This window comes from Hakea prostrata, unplaced genomic scaffold (genome assembly GCF_041222555.1).
Source record: "Hakea prostrata isolate BN-2017 unplaced genomic scaffold, UWA_Hpros_2 contig_77, whole genome shotgun sequence".
Classification (NCBI taxonomy): Eukaryota; Viridiplantae; Streptophyta; class Magnoliopsida; order Proteales; family Proteaceae; genus Hakea; species Hakea prostrata.
Genome location: NW_028291196.1, coordinates 88,946 through 114,518, shown reverse-complemented (window position 1 = coordinate 114,518; position 25,573 = coordinate 88,946). Strand labels below are relative to the sequence as shown.

General features: G+C 39.3%; 1 protein-coding gene across 1 annotated transcript in view; it reads left to right on the top strand.

The window, feature by feature from the left end:
- LOC148998978 (uncharacterized) overlaps positions 1-25,296 on the top strand; it is a 52,982-nt gene extending 27,686 nt beyond the window's left edge. Inside the window, exons 2-5 of the mRNA XM_089141564.1 lie at positions 21,995-22,032; positions 22,485-22,603; positions 23,011-23,088; positions 23,253-25,296. Coding sequence (XP_088997690.1) covers positions 21,995-22,032; positions 22,485-22,603; positions 23,011-23,088; positions 23,253-25,148 — 2,131 coding nt within the window. The 3' untranslated portion in view covers positions 25,149-25,296. The remainder of the gene's footprint in view (positions 1-21,994; positions 22,033-22,484; positions 22,604-23,010; positions 23,089-23,252) is intronic.
- Positions 25,297-25,573: the final 277 nt, after the last annotated feature.

Below are 25,573 nucleotides of genomic sequence, written 5' to 3'. Positions count from 1 at the left end.
TTCTCCACGTTACAAACTGTTTTTCTAGCGTCTTTGGGACTCAGGGTTGTTCCTAAATACTATTGTTGCTTTTTGGGGTTCTAATGTATCTGTTCTTTGCCCTTTTTGTGGACATCAACCAGAGTCTGAATGGCATAGGTTTTGTGCCTGTACATGGTCTTCACACATTTGGAAAGCGAGTATCTTGGGTTTTATTTAATATGGATTTTCGATCCGTTCCAACTACTAAAAACTTGTGTCTACATTTTGATGCTATCTTTCCACCCACTTGGCCTACTACTAAACCCCAATTTTGTGATCGGCAGGTATAACTAATGAAGTTCGAAGTGCCAAAGGCTGGAGCTACTGTTTTGTTGCAAATGGATCATGTTTGGTCTCTAAAGCTGGTTGCTGGGATGCATGTGGAATCTCTACTCTCTGTGCCATGCTAGACGAACTTTTTGCTGCTTTAGATACACAACAATTATGTATATATAAGGATGTATGTGTTTGTACTAATTGCCCCTTACTTAAGTCTGTGCTACCTCTGCCTAGTACACCTTGCCCCTATGAGTTTCTACCCTATACTTGGACTTGATAAATAGGAGGGTACTTTTCAGTTTTCACCACCAACTTAGATGACACTTCCAGTTTCATGCAATATATGATATCCACCGCTTGGAAGGCATCCATGGGAGGATAATGGTGTACCTATCTAGTTTATTCTCTTTGGCTATCAGAAAAGGGGAAAAAAATAATTTAAAACTCATATTTTATGGATTTTATTTACAAAAATTAAAATTTTTTTTTGAAGGAATCAATAGCTTTATATCAAGGGGGAGTCCAGCTGCACCCTATTACCCATGTAGTCATACACCCACATTCACAAGAGTGTGGGTCCCATGTTGTTCGACCTAATGTGGGCAAACTTGACACTGTGCTGGTCCTACATTCTTGTGAGTGTGGGTGTATGATTGGGAAAAACTTCTTCCACTATGTACCTAGATCTCTTTGTTGTGCACAATAATGTATTAATATGCCAAATAAGTGGCTGAGAAAACAAAAAAAATAAATGACTATTGAATTTTTTTTTTTTTCAATTTAAAATCAAACGGTTAACTATAATTTTCTATTTAGTATAAAATTGCACGTGAATTTATGGGAACATTCTTTTTTGTATTTATTTTTCTATTATTATTATTTTTTTGTATTCGGCGAGTCTATATTAGAGGTTGGGGGGGGGGGATATTACCAATATAGGTGCTACTGGATAGGTGTGAACCCAAGACCTCCCCATGGGGTTAGGGAGACTAATAGGTGCGCGAATTATTTAGCCGGATTGGCAACGGCAGACCAAGAAATTTTGTTGGATCCTCTCTCCATTTGTTTTTGGAAAAAATGAGACTTTATATTAATAAAAATAAATAGAATACATACAATAATACAAGATTAGGTTTTAAAGAACCTGTGACCCTACTGCTCTTTTACAACATATTGAGAGAGTTGAGCAGGCAAAGAGAGAGGATCCAACAAAATTTCTTAGTCTGCCGTTGCCAATCCGGCTAAATAATTCATGCACCTATTAGTCTCCCTAACTCCATGCACCAAAATACACTCCTAAAACAAAGATCTCAAGTGAAGAGTATTCTGAACAATGTGTAATATACCCCAATGTGGGCGGTAAGTACCCAGTAAGGTCCTAATTGCCACTTGGGAGTCTGAATGCACCAAAACCTTATTATAACAGTATTGTCGAGCAAACTGCCAACCACACCGAATTGCAAGCATCTCATCATGAAAAACACCCACATTAGCACAACCGCTAGAACAAGCAAAAATAATATCACCTTTGCAATTTCGAGCCATAGCACCATATCCTCCAATATGTCTTCGGAGAGAACCGTCACAGTTGATCAGGATCCAACCCCATGGTGGTGGTAGCCAATAATGGACAGAACTCTTGATCTGGGCAAAAGAAACTGAAATTGTCACACCCCACCTGCCGGTCTCGGTTACCCGCCCGACAACCCGTGGGAGTGATCCGCCATAGGATCCACGGTTTTAGTCTATCAACAATATTAAATACAAATAAAGATAATCAAGAGCAACAAATGTTCAATAAATGAATTAAAGGAATTACAGGAGTCCAAATACTCCAATAACAATAATAAAGGAAAGAAATAATGAATAAAAATGAATAAGAGTTCAGTGGAAGTAAACAACATAATTATATCAATTTCTTCCCAGTTTCCTTTTCTAAGTTTAAATAGTGTTTTTCATGAATCTCAAGATAAGGTGTCCTCCAGTTCTTCTCCACTTGCTGAGCAAACTTTCTGACCACCTTCCATCTCTGACCATCAATAGGTGCGATAAGCGCACTCCATGCACCAGCAGGAGCTCCCGTACATGCTATCTCCATTTCCCACTGACGGTGCCACATCTTCTTCATACGGGATGGTTCCTTCAAAGGAAACTAGTCCATCTTCCTGTACAATTCCTTCTTCTGTGCAGGCTTATAAACATATACAAAATAAATGCATGAGTTCTAAAGAACTCAGTGAAACAATCACAAATCCCATCAATTATCCAACAATGCCAAAATGCACAAATAATATGAATGAATGCAAAGTATGAATGATACTATGATTTCTAACTATGCAGGTGTAAAACCCAGCCCTAACCTTGACCCGGAAACCTTGTTATTTGTAGGTCCGATGACCCGAAGTAAAGTAAGAAGTCAGCTTTGGGCCATCCCAGTGGAGGACTTGGTGTCTGGCTTTGAATCCATGAAAGTTGATGATGAGGTTCTATTTTTGGAAACTGAATCCTGATGAAGATCTGATTAGTTGATGGACTTGGAGTGCTCTCTATCTTGGTTTGAAGGCATTTCTACCTATTAGGTAAGTCACTTGACTTGTGTGCAAAACCCCTTTAGGATTGGATTTGATCTGGACCTTCAATTCCCTCGTTTTTGGTCTTGCTTGTCGGCATTGGTCGATGGGCCAGTCGACCAATCCACTCGACCAATGAGTCTTTGTCTTTGGCAATTAGGTTGTTCTTGCTCTATTTAAGTCCAATCTCGAGTCCACTTCGTATTTGCTGCCTCCAAACTCTCTGGAACGAACCAAAGACCTCTGCAAGTCATCTCTCTTGCATCCTTGGTGTTTTCTTGACGGATCTTCGTCGAAACTCTTCTTTTTGCATCAAAAGGTATGTCTACTCACTTTTCTTCTCCTCCATCTTTGTTTTTCTTTCCTTTTTGAGTTGAGACAGTAGAAGAGATGCTGCATTCTCTGTTGCAAACATCTCTGAACATGTTCTCATGATCATCCTAAGGATTTGAGGCTAGAACAATGATCTTAACCATGATCATTGCAAGCTTTTGAAGGAATCATGATCAAACCATGATCTAATCTTTGTTAAACTTCTAATCTGAATTCTGATCTCTTTGGATCTTCTATGTTGATCATGTTAGTAGTTAATTACTGTGTTTTCCTTCCATGATCCATAATCTATAGATCTCTAGTGTTCTCTTCTACCTTACTATGTGTTCTTCATGATGCATGGTAGTTACATATATGGTAGGTTTTATTTCCTTATTTAGATTTATGCTTCTAAGCCTTGTTCCTTGAAGATCTAAGTATGTTTTCATGATACCTTTACCTGAAGCAATGATCCATCCTCCTATTGTTCTTGTCTTTGTTTTCTATTTCAAATTCATCAAGATCCATGGTTGATTTAATTATGGTAACTTTTTGTTTCCTAATTTGGATCTTGATATCTTGATTTGATTGATGTTTTGAGGCCCCCTATATGTTAGAATACTACTGTTGTAGTCTACCCTTGATTAGTACCCTTTTGAACCACCAAATTCGGATTTCATATCTTAAAACTCTGATTTTATAGGCTACTGTCTGCATTGGTCGATCGATTGGTCGATGGACCAGTCGACCAATCCACTCGACCAATGAGTACAAAGAACTCCGGAATTGGTCTGTGTTGGATGTTTTGGTATCTTTTCTGTTAGGGATCTTTCCTAATATGTTGTATATACTTGTTTAGGACCTTCTTCTCAAGTTTGCCAAGATCTTACTTGATTCTTAGAATCCCTTTGCAAGTTATAAAAGGTAAGGATGGTTATTTCCTTAATTACATAGATAGCATGAATCTAGTTTCTATATTTGAATATCATAGATATGATTCCTAAATTAGATTCTTACAATGATATACTACTGTTGCATAACTTTGATTACAGTAGCATTACTTATTCATATTAAATTGATTCATGTATGATTTACTTACCAATGTTATAAAAGTGATTGTAATTATTGCTTTCTTTCCGTATATGAAGTTACCATATATGTGATGATATGAATTGATGCATGTGTATGCTTAAGTATGGTTTGGAAAGGAGAGGTGTCCTTTTGACACTTCTGTTCTTGGACTACTACGGGAATATTATGGGATGTTTCCGGAGATGCCCTCTGGACACCTTCCTAAACTGTTGGATGACATATCTAGGATTGTCTAGTAGTGTTTGGCTAGGCTGTCCTGTTATGTCAGACCCTAATCGGAGGGGTATTGAGACCGAACGACCCGTGGTAGCAATGGGGATTCATGGGCGCTCAAGACCGGTAACCAACTCGTGAGAGGACAGGAATCACATTGTGGGGGCCATTTATTGATAGGGTTGCATATGGTTAGACTTGGGCTCACGGGCGCTTAAGACCGGTAACCAACCCGTGAGAGGACGTGAGAGCTTCCCGTTTACCATATGTGGATGATCAATAGGGTTGATGAGTCCGTAGTCAGGGACTATGAGGACTCTAGTGTGAAGGATACCGGAAAGGATCGTCGGGGACGAGGAATGGAAGTATCTGGATCCGACTTGATGTAACTAAGTAGAAGACTTGCATTTGCCTAGGTTTTACCCCCGACATGCGCCGATACTTATACCAAATGGTTGTGAGAGAGTGTGTTGACTTAACCCCCTGCCATGGTTTGTCCTGAGGGATGAAGGACCCATTACCAATCGGCTGCTCAAGACCGGTGAAATGATCCGTGAGAGAATCCAAGATATCTTTAATGGTTGAGGATGTGAGTGGACCTTCCTAATGAAGTACGGTGCTATGACTTAAAGCATGTCTGCCAATAGAGACCAGCATACATAGAGTTAGATTCATTCATTCATTGCTTGTCTCATATCATATTGCATTTATGTTTGTTCGGAATCCTGCCATTTATGTTATTATGGATTTTTAATCGCCTTCTTCGAGTTTCTTTGAAACTCATTCCTTTATTGTACAATGTTGTTAGACTATCCTGCAGTCTTGAGTACTATGACGGTCCCTATGAAGAAGCGCAAGGCGAAGAGGCATATCTCCGGGAAGGTGATTGCGGTTACCACAATTACTCCGAAGATCCCGCGAGTGGTTATGCTCCGTACGATGCTTAGTCCGACCATTGAGTGGAAGCGTCCTTGTGCCATTTATGAGATTTACACTTACAAGGATGTTGTCTATAAAGTGGAGAACAATTTAGTTACCCAATGTACTAGCTACTGGGATTAGATTTTATTTAGTTTATTCTCTTTAGAGCTACTTTTCCGCTGGTTGTAAAGTGGGATTTTTGCCTCACTTTACTTATCTGTTTGATACTCTGATTATATCTATTATTCTGATTCATTTATGATTCATTCTTTCTTTATTGGATCTATGATTTATCTTCCGCACTTTTATTATGATTGTTCATGATTATGTTATTGTTTATGTGGGAGGTTGATCACTCGATACCTGATCTTCGGGCTGTGGACCCCCCCCCCCCCCCCCCCCCCCACACCCACCCCCCCCCGCCCCCCCCGCCCCGCCCCCCCTTTTTTCTCACTTTTAATACAACCCCCCCCCCCCCCCCCCCCCGCCCCTCCCCCCCCCCCCCCCCCCGCCCGCCCCCCCCCCCCGGGCCCCCCACGAAAAGGGGAGGCCCCCCCCGGCTCTCATTTCCATGGCTGGGGTTAAGTCAACACTCTCTCACCACGACCATTGGTAATGAGTATTGGCGCATGTCGGGGTTTCTAATCCAATGCAAGGTCATACTGGTTACATGTCTACACGAAGTCCAGATACATCCCCTATGGCACCAACCAACTCGTTTCAATATCCTTCGTAACCTAGGAGAGAGAATCCTCACGGACTGGCTACCGCTGTTGGACTCCACTCCTTAACCCTATGGTCATCCACATATTATTGGGGCGGATGCTCTCATGATTCCTCACGACACCCCGTCTGATCCTTGGACATCCATGAGCCCAACCCTAACATATGCAACCCTACCATTTACATCACTAACAGTGGACCAATGTCACATCACTGTCATCACAGGTCACTCGGTTTCAATCCCCCTACTAAAAGGGTAGTAGCATGTGGGGTACCTAGCCATGCAATTCTAGACTCTACCTAATAATGTCATCAAACAATCATGACAGGTCTGGAGACATCAGCAGGCATGTGTCCCATTCCACAGCCTTTTGATATCCCAAGCTAAGATATCCCAAAAGAGATACCTCTTCCATCAGAACCATATACTAATCATCATCAATACATAACATTCATAATCAACACAGTATGTATGTAAACAAGACAAACAGCAGTAAAATAACAAGATTTATATTTAAGACATGAATACAGCAGCATATATAAAGAAATACAATTTCTAATAGACACTAGATTAGCATATTTCAAGTCTATTCAAAAGATAGGATGGGTTGTCCTTACCTGCATATATGTAAACTGTCCGTAAAAAGAGATCCGTTAACTATTACAAGTCTTTTTTTTCAAACAGAGTATACCTAAACACAGTGTTACAATATTATATAAGTTAATTGAATCAAAGAGAATCAGAACCAAAAGTCATTTGGTCACTGTTTACCAGCCGGTCGCTTAAGTTGAGCGACCGCCACTAGTGACTGCCCCAAAAACAGAGAGTTTCAATCCGAAACTCAGGCTTCTGATCACTCATTTTCAATCCGAATTTCGAGTAATCATGACCTAAGTCTCAAATCTAATACTCCCAAAGCCAAAGGGTGAAGGAAATCCTAGCAATTACCATCATTGGGTTACCCAGAACTCTCCCCTTGACTGGATTATCCTTCTCACGAAAACAGGGTTTTGTTTACGGATAATTCATCTCAAGTAGATTGGAAAGAGAGTCACAATGATCAAAGAGGGTAACCACCATGACGAGGGGATGGGTTAACACTAAATTAACAGACAAAGAGAGTAAAGAATAAAGGTTAAATTCATTACCTCACGTCAGAAAGCCAGAAAAAGGGAAGGACTGATCTCCAAGTCACTGCCAGCACTCCAGATCCACTTTCGAAACTTCCCCGCAGCCGTCTAACCTCCAAATTTAGCAACCACGAATAAAATATTCGTTACTTAGCCGAGGGTTACCTTTTATAGAAGTCAAGGGGCAAAATAGGGCAAAAACTCCAAAAATAGACCGGGCAGTTCGCTCCAGCGGTCGCTTGGTTTGATCGACCACCACTAGAAACCGCCCTCATGTAATTTTCCATACAAGGGTGCTTTTGCTAGAGGGTTGATAACCAAGGCCAACCTAGCCCTAAAGAAGAGATGGGGGAGATCTTACCTTCATTCCGGACATCTCCGAACAACACTTGACTTCCAGAATTCCAAATACCAAGCAAGGCAGGCTCTTCAGACAAAGGATCCAGATCCATGGGTTCAGGGTATAGATCATGGACTTCTATCTGGACACTCCACAAACTTATCCGACTAGACCTTCAGGTTCTCGGACCTGAAATATGGATCTCGGGTTAGAAATACGGGGGTTGTTACATAAATTCCCCAACTAAAGAAGAACTGTCTCTGTCTCGGGCAATCCTCCACCCTTAGCTTTGTAAATTGAAACCGTAATCGGATCATCTTAGCCACTAAGTAAAAGATGTCGAGGTCACACCGAGAACCCTGTTGAAAGGTATGATTATTCCTTTCCTACGACAGAAAGTAAATCATGGTAACAAAGCTGAATTGTCTCACATCATTCAAGCTATAGGATCCTCAAAAATGCTCAATGCACCATTGCAAAGCGTCCACCCACGAGAGAGGACCAGGATCCTTGAGTCCATGAAGGATCATGAGACGGCTCCAGACGCCAAATGGGAAAGGACAGGAGAAGAAGATATGAGCATGCCACTCTCCTATCGACTGGCATAATGAGCAAGTAGGGTCAGTTTCCTACCCCATGAGATTAATTGATCCTTGGTAGGAAGGCGCTCAAGGCAGGCTAGCCAAGCAACAAAAGCGAACTGTTTTGGATTTTTAGAAGACCAAATCACATTATACCAATCCACTTCTCCACCTGCTTGACGAATCATACTATAGGCCGAACTAATAGTGAACTCACTTGACGAACTGGTTGTCCACGCTGGCTTATCCCACTTCAAACAACGAAATATGGACATCTTAGAAATTTCATGCCATTTCTGACAAACCACACCATCATTTACCTCTCCATTCCACATTCCATGATCACCCATCAAGTCTGAAACGCGAGAATGAGGCTCCCTGCCAACCACAGTAGACACCAACAACCCATGGCTATAAAGTGGACCCGATTCCAACTATGGATCAAACCAAGTTGATATGGTGGATCCGTCATGCACTAAGTACCGAATCTTATGAATAATCAGTGATCTAACCTTCAATATGGCCCGAAGAGAGAAACAACATCTACTTGGCAGAGGAAGGGACCAAATAGTGTTCTTCTTCAACCACCTATGTCGAACAAAGGTTTGCCACAAAGATGACAAATTCATGCATATGAGCCAAATTTGCTTCGCCAAGGCTGCCAAATTCCAAATGGAAATATCCTTGATGCCCAAGCCACCTTCCTTGAATGGTCTACAAATCTTTTGCCAAGAAACTTTAATTCACCCTCTTTCTCGAGGACCCCACCATAAGAAGCAAGCCATGGATCATCCCAAGAACTGCACCACTGTTTGAGGTAACTTAAAACACTGCACTCAATACCCAATAATGCCGTAAAGGACGGATTTAATCGGCGTCAACCACCCCGCATAGGATAAAGATTTTGCCCTCCAAGCATTAAGCCTACCCTCCACCTTGGCAATAAGAGATGCAAAGTCCGTTGGAGTAGAATGCCTCGAAGTGAGAGGAACACCAAGATAATGAATCACAAGACAACAATCGAGAACCTAAAAAAGATTGGTGAAAGGGTTCTTGAATCGATTGGGGAGTATTGGAGAAAAAGATTGTTGATTTATCCCTGTTCACCGGAAGACCTGATTTTGTTGAGGAGTCGCTTAAGACCCTGTCAAGACATGTCACATTTGCAACAGAGGATCTACCAAAAATAAACAAATCATTAGCGAAGCATATAGTAGTAATTTTTGGCTTCTCACAAAATTGATGATACTTGAATTCACCCGAGTAGGCAGCCACAGATAGAGCGTCAGTAAATGCTTGAAGCACCAAATTAAACAGAGTTGGGGAAAGAGGGCATCCTTGCTGAAGACCCCTGTTAACTGTAAAGCAAGGGGACTGAGCACCATTTAAAAACACCACATAATGAGTATTCGTTACTAGCTGAACCACCCAATTTATGAAAAGAGGAGGAAATTGCATACGAAGACGAAATGTGAAAAAGAAAACTCCACTGCACAGAGTTAGAAGCCTTTCGGAGATCCACCTTTGCAGCTAAACGAGACATGCCCGAATGAAGGTGATATCCTTGAAGAAGCTCTTGGCACACCAAAATATTGTCTGTGATATGCCTACGTTTTGTAAAGCCAGTCTGGTTTTCCCCAACTAGCCTGGGAATCATTGACTTGAGTCTGTTAGATATGAGCTTGGCAATAAATTTATATAAAAATCAACTCACCGCAATGGGTCAGTAATCATTGAAAGAATTCTGGATCTCCCCTTTGGGAATCAAGGTAAATTTAGAAAGCCTTACTTGATTAGGGAGAAAAGGCCTGTGGAGAAAGAAAAAAAAAATCAAGAATGGTATTATAGGGATCATCACCAATAATAGGCCATGCTTTCTTAAAAAAATAAGCGCCAAAACCATCCATGCCAGGGGAACTTTGATTGTCCTCATCGAAGACCACCTTTTGAACTTTTTCTCGAGTAAAAGGTCGAATAAGATTGCTCCATTCTATAAAATCAAGGTGCCAATCATTGGGTAATGTAAGATCAGTGCAAACTACTTGAGGGGTCCCCATACCTTGTTCTTCAAAGTAACCAGTTGCTTTATTCCTAATCTCCAGCTCATCTATCAGCCAATCACCCACTTGATTTTGAATTGAATTAATGTGATTTATGGCTTGGTGAGCTTTGACACAATTGTGAAAGAAAGCAGAATTATCATCAGCCTCTTGTAACCACTTTGCCTTAGCGTTATGCCTCAATTCAGACTCACGAACATACATGAGATGTTGGACGTGGGTCGAGGCAGTACGATACTAGAGGGAAAGGCCATCATTATCCACAACACATCTAAGGGCCTGTTTGGTTACATGAATCAAGAGATTTCAAATCCTTGGATTCATGAATCTGAGATTTATACCCGTTTGGTTGTGAAAATCTATGGATTCATGAAATCTAGAGATTCATGAAATCTAGAGATTCATATTTTTACACTAAAAACATGAATTTGTAGATTTATGGGAGCTTTGACACAATTGTGAAAGAAAGCAGAATTATCATCAGCCTTTGTAACCACTTTGCCTTAGCGTTCTGCCTCAATTCAAACTCACGAACATACATGAGATGTTGGACGTGGGTCAAGGCAGTACGATATCGGAGGGAAAGACCATCATTATCCACAACACCATCTAAGGGCATGTTTGGTTACATGAATCCAGAGATTTCAAATATCTGGATTCATGAATTTGAGATTTATACCCGTTTGGTTGTGAAAATCTATGGATTCATGAAATCTAGAGATTCATATTTTTACACTAAAAATGTGAATCTGTAGATTTATGGGAGCTTTGACACAATTGTGAAAGAAAGCAGAATTATCAGCAACCTCTTGTAACCACTTTGCCTTAGCGTTCTGCCTCAATTCAGACTCACAAACATACATGAGATGTTGGACGTGGGTCGAGGCAGTACGATACCGGAGGGAAAGGCCATCATTATCCACAACACCATCTAAGGGCCTGTTTGGTTACATGAATCCAGAGATTTGAAATCTTTGGATTCATGAATCCGAGATTTATACCCGTTTGGTTGTGAAAATCTATGGATTCATGAAATCTAGAGATTCATATTTTTACACTAAAAATGTGAATCTGTAGATTTATGGGAGCTTTGACACAATTGTGAAAGAAAGCAAGATTATCAGCAACCTCTTGTAACCACTTTGCCTTAGCGTTCTGCCTCAATTCAGACTCACAAACATACATGAGATGTTGGACGTGGGTCGAGGCAGTACGATACCGGAGGGAAAGGCCATCATTATCCACAACACCATCTAAGGGCCTGTTTGGTTACATGAATCAAGAGATTTCAAATCTTTGGATTCATGAATCTGAGACTTATACCCGTTTGGTTGTGAAAATCTATGGATTCATGAAATCTAGAGATTTATATTTTTACACTAAAAACGTGAATCTGTAGATTTATGGGTATGGGGTGAAATCCAGAGATTTCATTGCCACTATAAAAACACTGCACATTTGTGCGTTCACAAAAATCACATTGACCAAATATTTTTTAGGATGAATCCAAAAATTTTATTCCACAACCAAACAGTTAATTTCATGAATTATGACTCCATAGATTTGAAATTTCTAGATATTTGAAATCTCCAGACTCATGTAACCAAACAGGCCCTAACTAAATTTGCAAAGCTTCAACCTCTTTCTCCAAAACTGCGATTTGAGAATCAAGATTATGGTAGTGTCTCTGATGCCAGGACTTGAAATGTCACACCCCACCCAGCCGGATCCGATCATTCCCGAATACCCGTGGGGGTGATACACCGCAAGACCTAGGTTCAGTGACAATTCCACACAATATATGATATAATAAAATCAAACGGACAAGAATAAATCAAGTTTCAAATATAAAATTATCAAAGCCAAAATAATTGTTACAATCATCCATTACTTCAAATCAAAAGGTATAACATCAGAGTTTTGAAAAGAAAAGAGGATAGTTTTATTCACAGTGGAAAGTAAACCAAACTAATTCTCTAATGGAAACCAACTCCATAATAACAGTCTTAACACTGATATGAAGCTCCATGTGCGTCCACTTCTTCTTTGGTCACTCCTTCAAGAAGATATGTCGGCAACGAATCCCCCATTTGGAAGAAGTCCTCATAATCTGTAGTATAATCTAATAGAAAACGACATATAAAAAGAATGAGTTCAACATAACTCAGTGAGGTCAACTCAACATCATATCATGCATTCATTCACAAGATTCCACATTACACATATAACATGAATATCAATAATGTAGTTAATGATAATGATATGATATATGAATGATTATGATATTATGCTCCTAATATTAAGTCATACACCAGTCTCCTTTGGGCAGTCTCAGTCACTCTTACCTCACGATACTCAAGCACGTCTGTTGGGTTCTCCGCGGTTGTTGGGTAAAGTCTTATCAAGCCATGGTTGGGGATTAGCTCACCACTCTATCACATCACCATTGGTATAAGATCTGGCGCATGTCTAGGATAATCTTAGGCCCAATGCAAAGTCATACGGTCTCGTACTACATATGGTCCGGATATCTCCCCTCACACCTAGTGCTTTGTTGGTTCAATACCTTCCCACCTATGAATGGAATCCTCAACGGAAAGCATTTGTTGGATCCCATTCCTTAACCCAGTGGTCATCCACATATAATGGACATGATGCTGTCTATGTCATCTCACGGGTTGGTTACCGATCTTGAGCGCCCATGAGCTCTTATCTATTATATGCAACCCTACCTCTCTATGATGATAGTGGGCCTGCTTGACACACAAAACCCAGCCACTAACATCACGGGTTAACTGGCTTCAATACCCCTGCCAAAAGGATAGTAGTACTCATGAGGTCACCTAACCAAACACTTCTAGACATGTTCTGGATATGTCAACCAATAATCAGAGAAAGCGCCAAGGGCACCATAGGAATGCGTATCATACCGCCTCCTCTGGTGTCCTATGACATAAATGCCAAAAGGGCATTCTCAATTCCCAATCACAATCTAAACAATCATATTATGTCACTAGGACAATGGGTGAACCCACAACCCTAGTAAGCAACATAAAATAGAAGGAGTAATTTAATTCAACATCATCCATATATTTTCATATCAATAATTTAGGATTCAACAAGGAAAACTCAATGCATTCAATCTCATCGACCTCATACATTCTCATATCACCATTCAAAGATATTGAAAAATATAAGACATAATCACAAGATAATGCTAAAGCAAGTCAAGATATCAATAATAAAAATTAATTAACATAATTAGACATGCAAGATAAGGTTAAGTATATTCCTCACCTTCCAACTAGATTCTTTTCTCCAAAGATCAGTAATTCCTTCCCATAGCTTTGTGACTATAGATACAAGATACATAAACCTATTTATGCAAAAGAAATAATTATCACAAATTAGAGTTAATTTGGGTTTCAAAGGATATCCCAAAATCTTCCCACGAAAATCCAAATCTGAAAACTAGGTTAGAAAAAAGGTAGTTCTCAACCTCACTAGTGAATGATCTCTAATTCCCCACCAATTCGAAATCTAAACTAAATGAAACTTTGAGAAAGCCTAATTGGCAGCAAAAGGATCCTATAGGTACCTTCAATTTGATCCAATTTGACCAAAATAAAAAAGTCCCAAATTTTCTCTCCTAAATCACCCTTGGGTGACCTGGAGAGTAAAAAATTCCAAAATCTTTTGCAAGCGAATGTACCATTACTCCCATACTCAAGGGAAACATTATTATAAGAAAAGATGATCATCCAAGATACCTAACACTCTTCCTTTTCAAGATCTCACAAAAGAAGAGAAGAGAAATTACTCCCAAAACCATGTATAAGAGATGGATTAAAGAAAACTAAACATTTCTTAATGTTTTCGCGAAGATTCGAATCTCAAATCACCTTCGGAAGGATGGGAACCGCTCTTCTCATTGGTTTCTCTTCTTTCCGCAGCCTTAACCTTGTTCTAGCATAAAGAAATGCGGTTACAAATGAGTTAAAACATAAAATAGGGCTTAAAAACCCAAAATTCCAGTTTTTGCCCCTAAACAGAAAATGGGGTGGGGGTGTTGGTTCAAGCAACCGGCCCGACTTACTATCCATGGTTGGACCCCCAAACAGACTCCGAATTCGGTGATTTTTAGCTCGTTGGAAAGGTCTTTCGATGATTTTCGATGGATACCTTATTCGTATCAATCAGACTCTCCATTGCCAATCTATGGATGTTCCAAAATCACCCTTTTTACACCATCATGATTAATCTTCTCTCTTCACTTAAACTCTAGAAGAGTTATTGAGTCATCACAAGGGTCATCCGCCAACATTGGTTCCATTTCCAATCCTTCGGGCATGACTTGAATGGCTCACAGTTGTCGCCGACTCGAGGCCCGGTTTCTCGGTCATGAAACCACGGGTTAAAGGGGTAGAAATCCGGGGGATTTCACAAGAAAACTTCTTTGACAACTTTTAACTTTTGAATGAGAACCCATATTGGTCTGCCTTGAATATTTTGATTCTAAACATTTTCAACTAAAGCGAGAAAATCCTCATGGTCTGCCCAATGATTCCAGAAATAGAACTGAGGACCACATTTATTGTCAACTTCGCCCAAAGAAACTACCATGAAACTATGATCCAAAACTCCTTGGGGATGGAAGTGAGAAAAAGAAGAAGGGAATTCCACCGACCAAAGCTGGTTCACCAAAACCCGATTCAATTTAGAAGTCTTTCTATTTGCGCCGACGAAGTTATTGCACCAAGTGAAAAAGGCCCTTGTAAACTTTAGATCCACTAGCCCATTGCTACACATGCATTAAGATAAAGGCATGATCATATTTTCTGTCACAGCCTGCCACCATGCTTCTCTGAAGGATGCAACACGGTGTTAAAATATCCGAGAGTAATCCAAGGGACTTCAATTACCGAGCCCAAAGTTAACAAATCTGCCCATAGCATCTCTCTCTCAGAAGCTTCATTAGAGCCATAAATGATTGAGGCTTCAAAAGTACAATCCAACCCCTTCTTGGTGACTCTAACATGAATAACTTGACTAGAGGTGAATATAGGTAAAACATCAATAATAGAGTCATCCCAAAACACCCAAATACGACAGCCTTCCATATTTTGTAAATTATGTAAAACCCTCCATCTATTTCCAAAAGTACCTAAAGCAGCATCGAGGTTAACCGCCTTAACTCGAGTTTCCAAAAGTCCAAGAAAAGTGAGCTGATGTTTTATAGCCCACTCACATACAGAAACCCTCTTAGCCACATTGTTCAAGCCGCGGGTATTCCACGCACCAAGCTTCATCATCATAAAATTTAGAATAAGAGAAGAAAAAAAAGCACTCAGTCCCTTCGAACTGGGCTTCTGTCCCTGCACCATGACGGAGCACCCACAGGTTGTCTATGCTCCACACCATCATCCCCCACTGAGTCTTGCTTCTCTTGGAAACTGTCATCGAAGTGCAAAAGTTGGAACTGGTTCGCATTTACTTTACCAACCGAGTTCTTTTGTTTAAGAGAAGACTTACCTCGATCCGCATTGACATCCGATTGAATAGGCTATCTAGACCCATCACTCACACCTGGGTTAGTATTTGGTAACTGCATGCATGACGTCGCCGTAGCCGTTGAAGTTGGAATGGACCCCCAAATTGTCAGTTGGCATATTTTCAAAAATAGGATTCAAACCCATAAATACCCGATTACTATGATTGATAACCAAATAATCTTCCCCAATCCTCGGGATTTGTGCCATAAGTGCCAAATTAACTTGATTGTTGTATATGGGGAGAGAATCCACTCCTTGGTCAACGATAGCATTTAATGAAAGGGTTTCAATCACTTTATTGGCATTACTATTCTCATGAGAAGTTTCCAATTCAGCAGCATGTAATAAATTCTCTTTAAGCAAGTCACGACCATCTTAATTCCCATATTCCCCACAATCAACTAGAAGATATAAAACATTCAAATTAATAAAATAAGCATTGGTTCTTCTACATCCCAAAGAAAAGGAACTAACTACTCATTATCACAAACTTCATAAAACAAATAGAGATGAAATTTAGAGAGAGAGAAAGAGAGAGAGATGTGGTCTTCTTCTTGAGCAATGTGAGAGATGAGGGCCAAGATCCGCGTTCACCGTCTTCTCCTTTTCTTTGTGGCTAGCTTCTCTTTTATCCTGCACACAATGAATTTGTTCTCTTTACCCATCAATTCGACTTTTATTCGTTTGGATTCTGGAAAAACGCAAAGCTAGAAAGTTGTAGATATTTTCGTTGTCTTTCCATAGCAACTTGAAGCACCACAACCCAAGCTCATCTGAGAGAGATATGACCAAAATACTTAATGTGGGTTTGTTTATCCGATTTTCAGATCTTATTACCAATTTTGTTCCTTGGACCTCCACTTGTTTCCAATTTGGGTAAAGTTCATGCTCTCCTTGCATTAATTAAGTTGGATCTTAGCATTTATGATTTCTTGGGCAGCAAGATTGAATCTCATGATTTAAAATCCACCAATATCTAATATATTTGCCAACTTTGCTCCACATTATCTCTAATAATCAAAATCACCTTATTCTTGAAAAATACACAAAAATACTCAATTAGCTCTCTTTTAATTAACTAAGTATGAGAAATTAAATCAAATAAATAATGATAAATGCATGCTTATCATGCATCATGTGACCAAGGTCTGAGAATGAGATATCTAGATCCAATGCTCCAAGAACCCTCATCAAGGACTTCTTGATTTAACTCCACGTTTTGAAACAGAAAAACAAAAATACCATTTATAGAAGCAAAGACTTCTACATTACCTCTATTCCCCCATGTCTCCTTTGCAAACTTACACATATCGGTGAATGATGGCAGAGGGCCGAAAACATAACCCACCAAAGTTGCTTCCCACCGCTCAGGTTCATCAATGATATCACCGATGTCATACTCAGCAATCAGTTCACCTTGATCTTGTATTGGTGGCACCTAGTGTATAGAGGTAACAGCTTCCCTCACGGTTTGGCTATGGAGAAGACTGACCCATGTTCCACTTCTAACATTGCTGGGAGCTGAGGGTAGCAAAACTTGATTCCTTGATAGAGGGTCACCGGTGGTAGTTGTCGGCATCATGCATAAAAGAAAAGTGATTCCATTCCAGAATTTTCCATTTTGGTTGGAATCGTGTCTCAATCAAAGAATCTGCATTATGTTTTATATTTTAATTTACAAGGAGATGACGATCGAGTTTGGACTTTTAACCGCTCAACTAACCCACCATTGACATATTTTTTTGTTATTATTATTATTATCAGACAGCCGGTGAATGCGTTGGAATTCAATGGATGTTTCTGATCAATTCGATGCCAAATCAAAGGTTACAATTAAAAGAAGCCGGAGGAACCCCTTAATTTGCAATCGTCTCTCACGCACGAGACCACAACACACTAATCTATTCTACGCGTCCGTTCGGCACGTCACCGGTTTAGACTCCTTTCACTGTCCATGTTGCTTCGCTTCACAGCGTCAGTGGTTTTCTGAACTGCTTTCTTTGGAATCGTATTTCTCAGGAATCATTAATCGAAGAAGAATTGTGTTTCTCAGGAATCATTCATTGATCGAAAAAGAATCGTGTTTCTCAGGAATTATTAATTGATCGAAGAATGTGTTGATGAGATGAAACAAGTCATAAAATCCAAACCAGGTATTTCATCCTTACTTTCCTTTTTACCCCAAACCCTCTTTTGTCTCTCTCTGTTTTCGTTGAAAATGGCTATAGTGTTGATGTTTTCTATATTCCCCGTAGAGAAAATTAATTACTCTTAACTGATTGCTTTATATTGAATTTTTGATGAAAATCCTAATCGAATCTGAGACGGATTCGTCAATCGATGAGTGCAAATCAACACACAAACAGAATTTGTAGAAACCACAGCTCAGTCCTTATGCGAACACCGGCCCCCAATGAAGACTTGCTTGGCTGGGCCTCAAATCTGGCCCTTCAAGCTTCATTTACACAGTCTAATTATCGATGGACTAATACCGCCATCAAAGAAAAAACAAAAAAAAAAGTGATGCAGGCCTGGTATAGGGATGCATTGGTGGGCGATGGTGGACGGAGAATTAGAAGGATTAGAAGAGGAGGAAAAGGGGAAGAAGTAGTCATACTCACAGAACTGCCACACAAACATAATTCTAGGTTTTATTTTATTATTTTATTTATTTATGGATAAAAATAAGAAGATATCCTTGATTTAAACAGTATATACAGAAATGAATTTTATCTAGTCCATTTCCTTGTCAAAAATAAATCATCCATTTCCTTGTAGATGTATGACATCATGACATGTATTCCAACATAACATCAAATGGTTGAAATCCATTTATTAGTCTTATCAATATTTTAAATGATGTGACTTGTAAATGGACCTCAATCTTTTGATATAATGTTGAGATACATGTCACATATCTACAAGAAAATGATGGTCAATTTCTTTGTCAGAAATTGATAGGATAATGGTCCTATACAGAAGTCAGAGGGACGTACATTTTCCCCAATCCTATTATTGCTTCCTTGTGGGGATTGTATCTCTATATTAGTAACCATTTGCACAAAAATTATGTCGAAAAGGTCCAAAAAGAGAATCCCACTCCACACATTCACAATATCTGGTAAGATCTGTGTTAACCCGAAAGGCCAAAGGCCAACCCTAGTTTACCAGGTTTAGTTAAAAGATTAATGACTGTTTTTTCATTACACTAGATTTCAGTAATTTGGGCCGAGAGAAGTTGGGCGTGATCCAACCTCAAACGAAGGCAAAATGGCAACTTCTTCTAAAAATATTAGATTCTATCTTCCCCATATAAATAACTTAGAAAGAGTCTTCAAAAGTTAGCCCCGTAATCCTCCATGTTCTTTTCAATTCAGGATTATAGAATCTTGCACACATTAGAGTGGTATGATGAACATAAATTAGGTCATCCATAGAATAGCAAATACGTTCCTATGTAAGGAATATATACCCAATCGCTATGGGGGTGATTGATGATGAAGAAATACTGTCACAATTGTTCTTTTTTAGATGTCTCCCCTAAACCATCTAATTCATGGGGTTGGAGATCAATACTACTGGGTCGAGATTTAGTTAAAAAAGGAATCATGTGGCAAGTTGGGGATGGACAACTGATTAATCCGTGGACAAATAGTTGGATTCCAAATATAGCTATAGACTTAGGTTGTTATCCTTCTGCTACTATTGCCCCATCCAAAGTGGCACACTTCATTGACCTACGCAATCATTCATGGAACAAAAATACTTTGCAGCAGTGGTGGCCACTAGATCTAATAAAAAAGATACTTATTATTCCCTTACTAGTTTCAGCATAGACTGACCGATTGATTTGGCATTGGACCACATCTGAAACATTCTCAGTTAGATCAACCTATAGGCTGGCCATAAGTAACTCAACTTGCCCTACCACACTAGCTAACATTTGGAAGAGATTATGGAAAGTGCCCCTACATCCAAGAGTCAATCATTTTCTATGGAAGGTCCTTCTACAAAAGCTACCTACTGCCTCATTATTAATTCAACGAGGATATACATGCTCCAATTGTTGCCTACACTGTGGAGAGGAGCAAACAACACCTGACCATATCTTCGTTCAGTGCCCTCTTGCACATACAGTTTGGGACGCTTTACACTTTCCCTTAATGAATATACAAGGGATCTTGGTGGAGAAAGTAATATAGCTGGTGAATCAATGGCATGACGGGACGGCTACTGAGATAGTGATTGTCAATTTAACACCATTATGGTTAATGTGGAAAGCCTATACTACTCAATATGATTCAACTGAAAGACTCTCTCATTCCTAGGTGAAATTTTAGATTTGGAAAGGCCTTCATTTCTATAGCCAGAACCCCAAGAAAGTGCAAAGTCATAACACTAGCAATCGCATTAAATGGGTGGCTCCAATTCCTTCCCACATTAAATTGAATGTCGATGGATCCCTTTTTAAAGATAGAAGGGTCGTTGGCTATGGAGGAATTGCAAGGGATCATCGGGGACATATGCTTTTCTGCTTTGGTCGGGGAATTGAAGCTCAGAACATCCTAATTGTAGAAACTTTGACAATCAGACAAGCTATATTGTGGGCCAAAGCTCTCATTAGTATCATGAAAAATAATCAAAATGAAGCACCCTGGAAGGTCTTCCCAATTATAGTAGATATCTTACATCTCTCGACCTCATTCGAAACTATATCCTTCAGGCATGTTCTTCGTGAGGCTAACATGGTGGCAGATGCTCTAGCGAAGGATAGTGTTCTTTGTCAAGATGCCTTCCTAACTATCACTTCCCCACCCCCACATCTTAGCTGGTTTCTTTTGTTTGATATACTAGGACTAGGTTGTAATAGAGGTTTCACCTTATAATAAATAAATCTCTTTCTTACAAACAAAAAGGAATATATATCCAACAATAACTAGTCCTCTTTCCAGGAGGTTATGTCCCTTGATCCATATCAAGTTAGGATTTTTCTTATTGAATAAAACATTATTACACAAGAACCACACAAAGTAGCAGGTTATGTAATATTCGACGACATCCATCAAAGAGTAGGTCTATCGAATGAGAATTTGAAAGGAGAGAATTGCTGACATGAGGCAATGATCTCTAAGAGAGAAGCTCAGCTGAAATCCTAATTGAAATCTATATCCAAATAAGATCCCAAACCAAATCTAAAACCTCTCACGTCCAAGTACTAAAACAAATAGAACCCTAAAATTAAAACCAAAATAAAATACTTATTTAAATCCGACTCTTGTTGGACCAAACCTTATTAGACCAGTTCGTTTGGGTTGGAGTGGAGTTGATTAAATTGGTCTGATACAACATCAATTTAGATCTGCCATCAACGCCAAAATTACACCCTTAATTGCAGGCCTACAGCCATGGATTTTATGTATTGGATTTGAGTGTTAGAGAGAAATACACAACTATTGCTGGTAGAGATTTAAAAATTAATTTACTCTTAAACATAATTTTTAAGTAAATCATGTTAGATTATCTCTATTTACATGCATGGTTTTAGTGCATGGCATTGGAGCAGGTGTTATTGACACGATAACTAATATGATATTGGATTTGGTATCAGTAGATACCAGCAATATTGGATAGTTCTACCATCAATATTCCTTAGAAAAAGGATTTTTGAACTTTATGTTAGTACCCCTTGTATGTACTATGCAATCGATATGGTATTGGCCGGTTGGCCCCATATGAATATTGGTAAGTTCCGAACTGATACGTATTGCCCGATTCACTCAAAGAAAGAAAAATACAACTTTTTGTACATCTTGTAGATTAATCAAATTTCAAACGGTCCCAGCTTTAACATTCTGATGATATGGTACTAATTTTCTTTGGTTTGAATTTTCAGTTTCTGAAATCATACTACCACTGTTGAATTTAAATCACTTGTGGAGCTCTGTACAACATTCAAAGCTGAATGTATCTGAAAGTCATTTTAGAATCATATGAGGTTGATGTGTAGCTGCAGTCAACTAAAGCTCTTGTTGCTGTCAATGTTTATTCTCATTTTTGCTCTATTAAAAGAAATCAATGTTAAGAATTCTTCCGATAAAAAACAAGATCTTGGAAACTGTTGTCTAGAATAAATTCTAAATTGAAAAGTATGTTGGACAATTGTATAGCTGTAAATAGTTTTCTAATATTTTTCATGTAGGATGTATAAGCTGTTTAAAGAATCTAAGAGAGAAACAGGTGGGAAGAGAGATGATTTTCTAATATCTTGGAGTTAAATAACGTTCTTATTCTTGTTTTCTGGGCATATGAGCACGTGCTTAAAGCTACTTTAAAAGTGATAAGTTTACATTTTTGTCCAAAATCCATGATAGACTGGATTATGAGATTATGAGGTTTTTTGATTTTTTTTTTTGGGTTTTTCTAAAGTATGTTCCATTACAGATACCAAAAACACACAAAAGTACAAAATTATCAATGACTGGTAATAAAAATCGACACAGAAAGAGAAGAAGATTCTAAAATAGGATTAGATTAGTACTTAGATTGATCTGATCCAAACTTACAAATCTTGTTGGTATTTTGTAAAAAAAGTACTTAGGATGGAACAATTCTATCATCAACTGGGAAGGATATCCAACTCGTTAAAATTGTTTCATGTATTGACATTCTCTCTCAACTTCTTGTTGTAGGGTATGGATCACAAGAGAAAGAGCTCGAGCATGCATTGTCCAATTTGCATTCCTTGAAGAAATTATACAGCCTTCTTTATGTCGAGGAAAATGATCTTAAAAGGAAAGATTCAAAAAATGTGAGTATTTCCCAAATGACAGTTATTTTTTGTTTTCTTATTTTCAACTATGTTATTTGATGATTTGGACACTCTTTTCTACATCTATTTCTCCTACAATTAGTTATTTTTATTTTACTGTTAAATAATAAAAATAAATATAATTTTTTTAAGAATTGGTATAGTTTTATATGAGGGGGACATAACTAGTTATATATATGGATTTCGTCCCTAACCCTAGAGAGCTACAACCTCTTTGATCCCATACAATGAGATATTAATGTATGCCAATTGATCCAACCAGTTGGGGTTAATAGAGATTGATACTTTTACAACATTAGTGATTAGTGAGAGATGGGCTTCTCTTCATTTTCCATTGCTTATCGACTAATTTTATTATTATTGTTATTTTTCATGTTAATAAGTAGTTGGATGAGCAAGCAAGACTTTTACTAAAGAAGCTACTAGATGGTGCAACTCAACGAGCCTTAAAATCTCATTCTCAGGTGAGATTAGTAAAAGCCATTGTCATATGGTTCATGTATACTTCTGGGTTTGTTCTTAACATTTAAAAAATTTTAATTATTATTATTAGTATTTTTCTAAATGCAAAAACGGAGCATATGTATAGAATTATTTTACTTTCCTTCTTACGTATTCTATTTTACAGATTATTTCAGCGCAGCTTGGAGCATCTGTACAGACACTTGAGAACAACTCTCAAAGTCAAGACCATGCGCAGAGTTGCCATGCGACCACTGCAGAAGAAGATGATCAGTCACTGGATAAGAAAACATCTCCGGCGATTGCTGGAGGAGAGACACGCAGTGGTGATCTGATTTGCCAAAAATGTAACCGGAAGCGTCAAGATCCGGCCAATGTGAGGAAGACTCGGAATAGAGAAACTCAGAACCCGACTCGTGATCAACATGTGCGAAAACGAGTTAGCGGGATTCGGGTCGGTTCAGAACCCAATTCTGACATTGTTGTAGGCGAGAGTAAGAAGAAAGCGGAGGACCCGATTGATGTCCACAAGGAAGTTGCACAAGCGATTAAGCAAATCGAAGGTGAGATCCATGCGGATCAAAGAGAAAAAGTGGTTGGTTTGACTAATGAAGCGATTCGGGTTGGGTCCATGGCCACTCGGAGAAGTGAATTAGAAGATAAGACGGAAAAGAAGAAATCCAAGGATGCCAATGCAACTGGGAAGAGTCAAAGTTTGCCTTGGCAGAAAATAAGTAATTCAGGTAGGAAGACCAAGGTCTGTGCTTTGCCTGGTGAGTCGTCACTGAGTCATAAAGACACAAATCTGCTGCCGAGTCAGGTGTTGACCTGGATCAATAAGGAAAGCATGGCAAGTCCTGGTCCAACCAAAGGTGGCAAGTCGTCCCTTCTCGTGAAAAACGAGTTAGCTGGTCGATTGATGAGTCAAAAGGTACCAACAATGAGTCAGAGTGGCAAGCAGCCGATCCTCGAGAAGCATGACTCGGTTAGTCGAAAGGCCAGAAAGCTCAGAGAAACTCACAGAGACAGCATGCAACGTAGAGAAAAAAGAAACTCCAGGATCGGAACATCTAAACCGTCGAGTTCTTTCTTGGTTGTGGGCCCTACACTAATGAGAAACGAGTCATTAAATCCTGTTCGTCGGAAGAGTAGCAAGAGTATGGTAAGCAAAAGTAATCAGCCACACGAAATCACGAAAAGACCCCGTCTTCGCCATCATACCGTGGCTTCCACAAGATCTAAGAATCAATCTAACAGGGCAAAGAGTGGGACCCACAAAGAGAGGAAGGTGATCAGAGCCAGTGATGACACGGATAGCGGTGGGACCCAGAAAGGGAGGAAAGCGATCAGAGCCATGGATGATTCGGATTCCTGCTCTACGTGTACTAGTCAGGATGAAAGTGAGGACACGTCGTCGACCTATCGAGAAATGGGTCCTACGTCGAGTGAAGATTCTTACACCAGTGAAGAGGAGGACCCACAACTATATGAAACAGTGGGTTCCACTTCATTGAGTAGAAGATTTGTACCGCGTGATCAGATAAAAGATGGCCTTCCAGCGAAGGACAGGATTAGTCGGTGGAGGAGATTAAAGGATAAGCTCGTCATCTTCCACCATCATCATCACCATCACCATGTTAATGATGTTGATACTACTCAAGTAAGACATTCTACACCGAATCATCTCTATCACAAACCTAGTAAGAAGCCCTGGCATCGAGTCCTTCACCGTCCAAGCAAAGAAGACAATAGAAAGTTGATGGCTGAGATTTATGGAGAAAGAGTGGCAGAAAGGACTCCACGTAAGCACCAACAAGGTTACTTTCATGCGCTTCTGGACAGTTTGTGGAGACACGTTTGGCACTCGAAGAGATCCAAGCCGACCGTGACGGGAATCAAACGGCTGGGAAAGGGTCCCAAATATGGCAAGGTTGCCAAGAAAATACATTGGTGGCAGAAGTTTCGCAAACGTGGAGTCAAATTGGCAAGTAGTGCGAAGCCATGTGTCAATGGAGCGTTGAAAACTAAAAGACTCTATTTACATGCAGGGAAGATGACTTAATCATTCACCAAAAAGGGGGGGAAAAATTAAAAAATCTTTTAGAGTCTTTTGATATCTATTTTCATTCTCATCTTTTTTGGCAGTTTTCATTAGTTTAAAGTGTTAGGCATTTATTCATAGTTTTATTTTCATTTAAAAGTAATAGAAAAGTCCCCAAAATTCAGAATAAACTTTTTGTCTATTATTGATTATGGATGAGAATTTTTTTTTTTTTGGTAAGAAAATTTTATTATTCAAGAGAAGGACCGAGGGAGGTGAACATAAATCTATCAATCAAGGAGTGGGCCTTCCAGGCTAGGAAGTCTGCAACAGAGTTGGGATTCCTAGGAATAAAGGAAAAATAAAATTGTGAATAGGATGCTTGAAGATGCATAATATCGGCAATAATGGGCTCAATCGCCATGGGTTTGGGGCGGTCAGGGTGA